Below are 11,721 nucleotides of genomic sequence, written 5' to 3' on the forward strand. Positions count from 1 at the left end.
TTGTATAAACTACCATCTCTAGATCCTATAGAAATAGCATTCTTTATGTTAGAATTTTTAGGCCAGAGTAGAACTTTATCTTCATGGAAGGTGACACGATATCCCTGATCAGCTAGTCCTGAAATAGAGACCAAATTTTTTTTGATACCTGGTACAAAAAGAACATCTTTCAATCGTAATGTAACTCTCGTTCTTAATTGAATTGAGCAGGTCCCAATTCCTTTCACTGGATAGGTAGAATTGTCTCCTATTGTAACTTATTCAGTTGAGTGGCCTTCAAAGGTTTCGAATTGATCTCTAAATCCGGTTATGTGTTGTGATGTTCCATTGTCGATTATCCACATATGTTTGTTTGATTTTAGTTCACTTGATAAGGCTAAGAAAAATAGAGGATTCTTTACTTCCTTAACTTCAGCTATGGTAGCTTGAGCTTTCTTTCTTTCTGGACAGAATATGTGAGTGTGTCCAAATTTATCACACTTGTAGCATTGGATCTTGGAGAAGTCTATGCTTTTGTGGTTATTTCCTCTCTTCCGTTTGAACTTCCCTTTCTTCCCTTTGTTGCTTGTGTTAGCATGTAGTGCTTGAATTTCTCCCTCTTTGTTTGGACCCAATCCTCTTTTGATTAGTCAAGATTCTTCTTGAGTGCAATCATTCTTGAGTTGATTGAATTTTGGTAGTGTCGGACGAGCACTAATGCCTTGAATAAATGATTCCCAACTAGATGGTAATCCCTTAAGTGCTATTAGAGATAGCTCCATGTCATCTACATTATTTCCAATAGTTGATAATTGGTCTTTCAACTCTGAAATCCTCATGAAATAGGATGTAATTGTTTCTCCTTCGTTCATGTAGATATGCATTAATTGTTGCTTTATAGTGAGCAGTCTGCTTGCATTATTTATTTCATGAGTTTTGAATGGTCTTGAACATATCATTAGTTGTAGTTAGTTTTGAGATGGTTGGGAGAATGTGATCTTTAACAACATCAATTATGATTTTCTTAGCCTTGTTGTTGTGCCCTTTTTAGGTTGTTTTCTCTAGCTCGTCTTCGGGCATCTTAGTGTCTTCTTCTATGTATGCATCTAGTTCAAGTTCTTGAAGAATTGTTGTTATTCAAATTCTCCATGAGACAAAGTTGGATGTGCCTTCAAGTCTATCCTCCACTCTAACACTGTTCAACATAATTGTTCTGAATTATTCTGAATGCAAGTCTAAATTTTTTAGAAAAGAGGTGTTTCTATTTTTATTATTTCTCTACCAACGTGGCTCTGATACCATGTTAAGGAATCTGGACCAGAGATAGAGAAGATAATAGTCTGATAATATTTAGGAAGGATGGACTTTAATGAGATCACTGCAATGAATATGTTTTCCTCCACCGTGTATCTATATAACTTTGTTATATTTATCTTCTATGATAATGTTGACAACTTGTTGGGTCATGAGATTGCCACAGTTATTGATTTCAATTACCAGCAAGTTGTCGACGCCTTTGCATATATAAGGATGGAGAGTCATGTCCACGTAGGGGCATGACTTCTACGTGGCTTATGTCACATAGAGTCATGACCCTACGGGGACATGACCCTTCATCCCTTGTTCACCGTTGATGTTCATTAGTTAATAATGATGGTGCTCGAGCTCACTAACTAATTCGACCCCGATAGTTATCGGTTATCAAGATTATTCTAAACCATATCGATTATTATATAAAGTAATATATAACATTACAATGACACCCACCTTTTTTTTTAATCCCTATAATTTTAACGAGTAGATAATTTTAAAATAATTTGAAAATAAGTGAAAGACTAAAATCTAAATATAAAAGAAATTTTTTGTTATTATTATTATTTATTATGACTAGATAGCCATTTAAAAAAAAAAAAAGTTAAAAAATGAAATCTAAATGAAAAACAACTTTCTATTATTATTATTTATTAAATACAAAAAAAAAATTAAAAAATCTAGATTTAAAAGAAACAAATCTAAATAAAAAAGAAAATTATTATTATTATTATTTAATAATGTAAAAAAAAATATTGTTTTAAATCTAGATTTTAAAAAACTTCTAATTTATAAAATTATGTTTTTAAATCTCGATTTAAAAAGAACTTCTATTTATTTATTTATTTGCATCCAAGTCATTTCATATTCTAAAATAAGACTAAATTCTAATAAATATTAACCATATGAAATTAATTAATCTATGTTAAAAGGTAAGAAGAAATTTTAATAAATATTAACCATATGAAATTAATCTATGCTAAAAGTAAAGACTTTTTAAATTTAATATCTCTAAGCGTCCTCTACATAAATTTTATTTATAAAATATAGGTATGCTAGTTAGAATAATACATTCACAACATAAGATGAAAATGGTTATACGCTTAATCGTACTTTTAATTATGTCTTAAAATATTTTTTGGCCACTTTATGGCCCTCCATTCCCATGTACATATCAAAGTGTGATATCATCTACAAAGTTCTATCATTTAATTGCTTAGTCAATAATTTCTTAACCTAACTTGCTAGCAAATCCAACATTGGCGGTACTCCTTCGTTTATCTTCTATTTTTTAGTTGGTTGTGGATGATGGTTTGAATGATATGCTAGTCTTGCAAAGATGTCCAACTGTGAATTACCTAATATTGGATGATCATCGATCATCAAAGGACAACAAATTTAAGTGACTTGGGAATTAACCTTAATTAGAATGGGAATTGGCTCAACCTTACAAAATGTGAAATTGTGAAACTATCACCTCTTTATACCACCCTAATTGCAAGTTGGATCAATAGTGCCATTAGTGTTTCACTTTTGTCTCCTTGCAAATTTGACTATTTTTTATCTCTCACATTGCACATAAAGAACTCTTTCTTGAAACTGTCTAGCACCTAGCACCTACACATGATCTTTTGTGGCTAAATTATTATCTCTATGATGCTAGCTATCAATGTATGGTCCTCACCCTCTAGAGAACCCCAGCTATTTTGCAGTGAAACTATAATCTATCTTGAATGTTACATGTGAATGTATGATTTGTAGTCTTGGATTGACATCATCTCCAAAATGGTGGAGAATTATAATTATAAACTTTAATTATTAATAATGCCTTGATGCCCAAAGATACAATGGAAAGAAACATTATGTTGAGGTGGAAGAATGCCCAAGTCATTACAATATAGGAGCAACCAAATATATAGTCATATAGTAAAAAAATACCTATGCTTCATTCGCTTAGTATAGCCTTTTGCTAGATTCATAAAATATTCTCTTCCAAAGATACAAGGTAAGAAAATATAGGCTACAATCAATATATCAAATATGTGTCAATCTTTTAGTAGTTGTTCATGTATATTAATCCTTCTTTAGTTGAGTATCATCTATATATAATAGATCAACAATGGCATTTTACTAAACTAGAGAAAAAAAAGAAATATAAAAGACCTTCTATGTCTAGATGAAAAGCTATTGGATTTTTTAATAGATTGTAGAACATAATGTGGTTGCATTGGCATAAGTAATTTCAATGATCCTCTGATATAAGAAGACCTTCAAGAAAAATCCCAAAGGGTTTTAGGTGAATGGTGGGGAATAGGGAATTTTGGACTACACATAGTTTTATTCCCACAAGCCAGGCATTTTTTAGTAGTCATGGGAATACCTCAAGGTAGGAGTCACACTTATGACAATATAGTTATACACTTAAGCCTAGTCATACATGTCATAATGAAGGTAGCTTTGAAGTGTTGTTAAGTATATATTAGGGATCCAAGTTCACCCTCCTATTCTTTATGAGCTATGTCCCAAGGTTTAAGCTAACATGGCTAGATGTGACGAACCCAAGTGGTCAATCATTGGACTTATATAATAGATAATCCTGTCCAAATCTACTAGAAAATGTTGTATGTTTACATGTAAAAATGTTGAATCAAGTAAACTACTACATCCAATTCTAGAGGTGGCATTTCCTAGGGATGAGCTCGACTACAAGTAAATGTAAAAATGTTGAATTGGGTGCTATAGATCTAATTCTAAAAGATGTAGGGTACCATGACAAATAAGCCTTAAGTACAACTCTCGGGCACATCCCTTGGTCATGGAACCTGAGACAAAAAAAAAACCCAAAAATGAGAATTTATAAATAAAAAAGGCCTGCATAAAACCTATCAGATACTCATTTGTCACCACATTTAAAATTTCCCAAAAATGATGGATTGCCCTCATAGAGAGAATATTTGAAATGGCGAAAGACATGAAAAGAATATTGAATTGGATGTTTCCGCTAGTATGAATTTGACTTCTACAACCATTGAGTTATTTTTTCTGCCTTTAAGTGAAAGTGACTCCGTAAAATTCTCTAGTTTTATATTATTGGCATGTCTAGAAAAGTTGAAGAATACAACTTTTTTTTGTAAAAACGTTGCTCGAGTTACCCGTTATGCTTGTTATAGCATGGAGGAAGGGATTTGAGATGTATTATTGGGTGGAGCAACATGGCGGCCAACAATCAGTCTATCGTTTCATCCATAGATTTTGGAGTTTCACCCATTCGACAGATTCTAGTGCTTTATTTTGCTTTTTTCTTTACGCAATCTAGAAGTTTTCTATATGAAAACTCCTTTCCTGCATGAATGACTTCCATCTTAGAAAGTAATGGCTGACATTTAAACCTGTGAATTGCAATTCATATTCAAAGTTTCAAACTTTGCTCCACCTTTTTTTAATTTATAACAATTATTCTAATCCAATCAATCACTTTCCAACAGCCAATTATATCAACTACTTGGTGGAATATAAAATCTGTCTTGTCATCTATATGCCGTCAAAATGAAAAACATTGAGAAAATCAACAAAATGGAACAAGAAAAGCAAATTTAAAGTACTGAGAATAGGACAGTTAAAATAAATGTATAGGACTGATACTGGAACAATATGAACAAGATTTTATGGATACTATCCATAATAAAAATATAGACAAGTTTATCGTGCTGAGAATATAGTTCTCATAAATGAACTGCAATAGAACCAGGATCTCAAGCCTCAACAGCTAAATCCTTTTCACCTGTACAAAGAATCCCAGCCATTATATTTATGCCTGTATTCAAAGAACTTATCCTCTTCAGATTTCAATACTGCTCAGATTAAGTATCATTAAAATGCAACCACAAAACGGAAATGAAAATTACACAATACAGAGCTAACAATACAACTTTGAAATAACATGAAACATTTCGAAGAAGAAAAACATCATGTAGCTTTTTCTTTTCCAAGATAAAGCTTTTGTATTCTTTCTGCTTCCACTGACATTTCATCCAAAGGGACAGGTCCACTAACAGCTGTTTAGCACTTCTTTGAATACAGTCAGTGAACGGTCTGAGAATTCCCTTCCTTCACATAGCTGCTACTCGTATGCTACATGAAAATCATCAGCATCGAATGAAAAGGGAGTGCCTTGACAACAATTTCTTCTTCAAAAATTATCAGCCAGGGAAATTGCCCCCTCAATAGCATTCACTGACGTTGCCTATCCAGGCCATTAACTTTAAGGGCCAAAACACGTTTTGCATGCATTTGATTTAAAAGCTGCTTCCGGTAGGGTATAAGTACTGTCTGAAGACCTGTTTCAAGATCCAAACATCTCTAGCCAGTCAGGAAATTACATGGTTTTGTTGTTAGCTGCATTTTATAATGTAATGGAAAGAATAGCCAATAGCTGGAAGAAATACCTGTTATACACATTGATCTGTAAGCTTCAGCTGCACGAGAAATCTTATTATTTGACCCCCAAGATTTTTCCAAGCACTCAAGAAAAGTGATATCTGCTTTCAACATGTCAGCTTGATCATGTGTATCATAGCCAATATCATGACAGTAACAGCAATAGTCTAGCCAATCAATCGGTTTTTTATCCCACAGAAGACCACCTTGATCTTTCCCACTGGACCAGTTTGGTCCACAATAATTACCATACCGAGGAAACATCTGAGAAAGAAAAGCCCTAGGACCTGTATGCCAAGGTACGGTGGCCATGTAAGGGGTGAATTTAGGAATAGTACATCCAGATTCCAGTGTTTCAAATTCAAGCTCATTTGTTTCAGTATTTGTGGCTTGTTCACCGTGTTTAGCATTCCATGGAAGTTTTATTTGTTGAACATTTTCCCAAATTATTAACAGATCCTGTAGAGGTTTATTGTTCTCTATTAATTCATTGCCATTTTTTTCTAGTCCAGAGATGCTCGCAGTTCCATTTTGATTTATCTGCCAAAAAGCTTTCCAGACACTAAACCTGTCACTCAGAGGCTTCATGGTCTCTAATTTTTCTTTATTGCCAACCTTTTCTGATTTAGGGATGACTTCTCTTTCCCTCCGATACATTTGCGAGAAAAGTTCCCAAACGCCAATTCTGCCCTGGGAAGACCTGTCTGGCACTGGCTTGATGTTCCCCATTTTTCCATCATTCCAATTTGGTTTGAAAAACCTTGCTTTTTCAGTGTCATTTTTCTGCCAGAAAAGTTCCCAAACACCAAAGCTATCTTGCAGAGACCTATCCTTTAGATACTTTCTGTTCTCTGTGGTTCTGTCATTTCTCTTCTTTTCTGATCTAGGGATAGCTGCCGTTTCAGTTTGATTTATCCACCTCAAAACTACCCAATGGGACCTATCCTGTTGGCCCTTGTTTTCTATTTTTACAGTATTTTTATTATTAAATGATTTAGGGGTGCTTGATGTTTCAGTTCGATTTATTGACTGGAATAGATCCCAAACACTTAACTTGTCAAACCAAGACTTATTACTTGGAAGCTTACTGTTCTCTATTTTTCTAGCATTGTTCTTATTCTTTGATCTGTGGATGCTTGCTATGTCAGCTTGATTTATCCCCCCAAAAGGAAACCAAACCTGTCGGCTCTTGTTATATACTCTTCCATTAGAATTATTTTTTTTGGCACTGGAGATGCTTACCACTTCATTTTTATTTATCCACCAGGGAACCTCCCAAATACCAAGCTTGAAGGTCCGACACCTATTCTGTTGAGACTTCCTGATCTCTGATTTTCCATTACAGTTAATGCTATTATTTCTTGGTCTAATGATGCTTGTGGTTGCAAACGAATTTACCGGCCAAGAAAGGTACCAAACGCCAAATCCCTCCTCTTTCATACAATTGCTAGGCTCTGGCTTTTTTAAATTGACACGTTGTTCTGGCCTACGCATAATAGCTTTTCCAAATTCCTGTCTCTGCCAGAACTGTTCCCAGGGAAGATGCCAGTCACCAATCCCCTCTTTGGGACGCTTACTAGGCTCTGTTTTTTTCAAATTGCCACAAGTTTCTGGCTTAGGAACGATAACTTTCTTAAATTCCCATCGCCGCCAGAATTGTTCCCAGATGCCACACTCTACTCCAGAAGACTTACAGCTATCTGTGTTTCCATAATAGTTACTTGACGGCCCAGAGTTGTTGATTGTCTCAATTTCGGCACCCTGCTTCAGTTTTAATACAAATTTTGGGAGCCAAAGGTTCTGAATGAAATCAAGATTCATTGAATTGGTAAAAGACCTCTTTAGAGTAAAAATTATTGCATAGCACCACGTATCCAGCAAGAAGAATTTCCTATTAGATGCTACTCCAAATTTGATCAGAACTGGATATATTAATATTTCATGCAGGGATCCTTATGTTTTCAAAAAGCATATTCACTAAGTCGGCAGAGAAAAAATCCCAAATAATATTGATTCCAGAAGAATCTGACAGAATATGTTTCAGTTGATGTACCTTGATACATAAGTAAATATCATCCTTTCCTCAGCACCTCTGCAGCAAAAACAAACCCTATCAGATCTTTAACTCAAAGTAACAAATAAATTCCCAACAAACATCTTTAACCCATGAAACAGATCGTTATTGAACTACAACAAACATCAGTTTGTGCCCAAGAGTTCATTCTGTTTAACATCAAAATAGCTAAGTTTGTCAAATATTGAACCAAATTTTAGACAATTTCTAACAAACACCATCTTACTCATCCAAAGTAAATCCAGGAACAGAAACTTAACAGTAGGAAGAATAATGCTTCGCTCGACACCAAGATCAGGGAAATCATTATTATACAAATCACCCTCAAAATTACCAAAGAATATGCAGCATCTAAGCCCATGTTTCAACTCCATTAAAAAAACACTCCCTTGTAAAACCAGTTGTTCCTGAAATTTAAACATAGACCAATGTCCTCAAAGAAATAAAAGAATTCTTGTGATAAGATATTTGAGATTCCTACAGGTAAATATTTTGGTACATTTATGTAATTTCTAAACACTGAAATTGGATCTAATTTGTCCAGAATGTAGCACCTAAGTTCAAATTTAGACCTACATAAAATGATAATGTTTCAATAGCCCAGATTTTTCCAGAAATGTGAACAGACATCACTCATCTTAATTGAATAAAACAATTCTAAAAATTAAATCTTTGAGATTTCCAGAGGTCATCATTTTGGAACTTTGGTCTGAACATCGATCTAACTTCAAGACTCTGTAATTTGAGAAAAGGTCTAGAAGTTAGGTCTACTATGTTCAAAAGAAAACAAGGAATGTACCAAGACATGCAGCACAGAATATTTCAAATTTATTCTCAAAAATAATTAACACTTACTAACGTCCAAGGGGTTGAGCTTAATTGGTTAAAACACTGGGTTCTCACTGTGGAGACCCAAGTTCAATTCCCAATAGGGACATCTGAAGTGGGATTCTAAGTTGTGACTCTTGGCCTTCCATAGGATGGGGAAGGTCTTGGGTCAATCTAATCAAACATAATAATATTAATAATAATAATAATTCAAAGATATGTAATGGGGATGGGGCCCCCTACTGTGTCCCCACTGGTTCATAGCTCCAGTCAAAAGCTATTCAGGCTTCGGCCAATTACCGATAAAAAAAAAAAATTAACACTTACTAACAAAAACCGAAATTTCGAAATTTAAAAAAAAAAAAAACAAGTTTCTTATATTAATATAAACAAACATTTCTATAGAACTAAAGCTGAAGCCATCACTCTTGATCAAATCAAACAATTCCTCTTATTAAATTTTTAAGATTTTTTCAGAAAAAGAAAGCAACTTTCTTTAGAAAAAAAAATTACATACAACTAAAGCAGAAGGCATCATTCTTGATCAAATAAAACAATTCCTGTTATTACATTTTTGAGATTTCTACAGAAAAAAATTTATGATGCATTCATCTAACATCAAACCAAATTTTCTCCTATTAAAGGAGTTATCAACAAAATCTCTAAGCTGAATTTACCCTCTTGGATACTGCCTAAAATTGATTGTTATAAAATGAATTTCGATGGTGCAGCTGGAGGTAACTCAGGCCTGGCCAGAACGGGTGCAGTGTTTTGCTCGTCTTCTAGTTTATTTGTTAAAGGGGCTTCCTTCTTTTTAGGTTCCAAATCTAATAGTGAAGCAGAAGCTTTGGCTGCTCTAGAAAAGATCAAATTGGCTACTGCATCTAGTTTCCAAATGTTGGAGGTTGAAGGGGGTCCCTTTTAGTGATCAATGGTTTGAAAAACTATTACAAGACCGGAGATTGAACAACATCTTAGATGAAACCTGGCACTTGTGTATGACAGCAATAATGCCCATCGGTGTAGCAGTCCATTATTTGTATGAATTTATAATTGCAGTTGTATTATTGGTGGTGGCATAATGTCACCTCTCTTCAGATTATCTATATAATAGATGCCCTGCCTCCCATTTCACCAAGGCAATTTGAGCTTTTGCATAATTATTTTGGTTGTGATCAGCAGATCACCATTGTTTTACCTTCAGTGTAGCTATTTTGATTTGATTGTTTTTAGTCATTTCTATTGGGTATACAATATGGTCGCTGATATGCTGGCTAACACTGAGGTAGACCAATCTTTATTCTCTGCCAACTGCCAAGTTTAGTGATGATCTGGATGAATGGAACTTAAGGCAAGTGTTGGCAAAAGATTCCACTCAAGCGAAAGAAATCATTTTTCCCAACTTTAAATCTCACTCAAGATTTTAGCATAAGCGGATTAAGATTAATCATGGTTTACAACAGATTAGAATGAAGACCTTGATTTCATCGAGAAGATTCCTACGGATGATGAGGCTCTGGGTAGCTCTAGCTGAGCTGGCCTATGTGAGGATTTCTTCGTAAGATTGTGGAAGTTTTTTGTAGTTTTTTTAAGTTCTCTTTCAAGCAAGACAGGTGCCTCGTTTTTGTAACCTTTCGAATATCTCGGCTTCTTCCACTTTTTTTCCGGTGGTTGTCATATGCAATTTTCCTTTACTGGGAGAGGGCACTAATAGAACCTTCATTTAACATGTTTAAGAAATAAATAAAAATTTAAAAACACAACGCTGAAATTCAATTTTTTAAAACTTAATGGTTGTTATCTGTTATAGACTGAAAAATAGTTCTCACAGTTCAATCTTTGTTATAGCTCTTATTTTCAATCAAGTAAAATAAGTCTCAAAATCTGATCTATGCGAATTTCACAGATAAAAAATTTCTTACATTTGTCTTCCAACTTCAAGACGCTATAACACGAATGAACTTATGTCAGAAGGGGCTGACACTTTTATTGAATTGAACAATTCTCGTACATACTTTGATCTTTAATATTTTCACAGATTAAACATTTTCCTACATTAATCTTCTATAATCTAGATCCTATTACACGAAGGGGATTTTTCTATTGAAAACGGAACAATTCTCATACGTATTCGATCTTTGAGATTTCCACAGTTACAACTTTACTTATATTTATTTAACCCCTATGCCCTATCAATTAAAAGGGCACAGAAGTTAGACCAGACAAATTCGATCTTCGAAATTTCCACAGGTAAAAATTTAGTTAAATTAATCAAACGAAGATCTTTCTCATACAGAATTCGTTCTTTGACATTTATGAAAATTTCACAATAAATCAACTAACTTCGAGAGACTACCATAACGAGGAAGTCTAGAAGTTAGACCAGAATATCAAAAAGAGCAAAAACCTCATAATTCAATCTAGACACTTGAATCGGAGAGGGGCTAAAAACAAAAACTAGACGAGATATACGTTTTGGAATTCTGATGAACTCCGACAAACAAACAATCAAATCTGTGAGATGGCTTACCGGAAAATTGATACATATCTTTGTGTCAAATTGAGGCAGCGAACAACCCTCACTTATCCGTATTCAGGACCAGATATCTGAGCGTCAGCAAAAGAAAGCAAGTTTATTGCAATCCCCAAATTTTCATAACTAAAACCCTCCTCATGGAATCGGAAATCATCCACATGGAAGGCGCAGCTTATTTTAAATTGTTGAAATACTTGAAACACCTGGTTTTGGTCCAATCATTTCATTACAATGTCAAAAACATTAAACGCGAGATTGGTAGCCCTATCCAGTGAGGCTGGTGCTACTACTTTTTTGGCAAATCGTATTTTGACGTGTGGCAGTTGGACACTGCTCTTCCAACAGTTTTAGTGCAGACAAATAATGATGTTTTATGGGGAATTAAATTTACTTCTGCCATTATGCACCTCCTAACTCAGCCATGGATAAGTTTAGATGAAAAATAGGATTTCTATTATTTTGATGATGCATTAGGGAGTGTGATTTAAACAAAACGGATCAAATAGTTAAAACTACAAAGTGTTTGTGACTATTGTTATGGACTGTGAAAATCTAA

The 11,721-nt window shown here is 34.2% G+C and overlaps 1 protein-coding gene across 2 annotated transcripts; it reads right to left on the minus strand.

Moving 5' to 3' along the window:
* Positions 1-4,855: 4,855 nt before the first annotated feature.
* LOC131054637 (uncharacterized) lies at positions 4,856-11,518 on the minus strand. 2 transcript variants are annotated; one of them, XM_057989189.2, is made up of 4 exons: positions 11,160-11,480; positions 8,062-8,208; positions 5,736-7,819; positions 4,856-5,627 (listed from the first exon to the last, which is right to left on the minus strand). In XM_057989189.2, the coding sequence occupies exons 3-4, from the start codon at positions 7,546-7,548 to the stop codon at positions 5,521-5,523; spliced, it is 1,920 nt and encodes a 639-aa protein (XP_057845172.2). In that variant the 5' UTR covers positions 7,549-7,819; positions 8,062-8,208; positions 11,160-11,480; the 3' UTR covers positions 4,856-5,520. The 2 variants fall into 2 exon arrangements, with proteins under 2 accessions (XP_057845172.2, XP_057845168.2); XM_057989185.2 differs by lacking the exon at positions 8,062-8,208 and having other exon boundaries at positions 11,160-11,518.
* Between the last annotated feature and the right edge of the window lie 203 nt (positions 11,519-11,721).

This window comes from Cryptomeria japonica, chromosome 2 (assembly GCF_030272615.1).
Source record: "Cryptomeria japonica chromosome 2, Sugi_1.0, whole genome shotgun sequence".
NCBI lineage: Eukaryota > Viridiplantae > Streptophyta > Pinopsida > Cupressales > Cupressaceae > Cryptomeria > Cryptomeria japonica.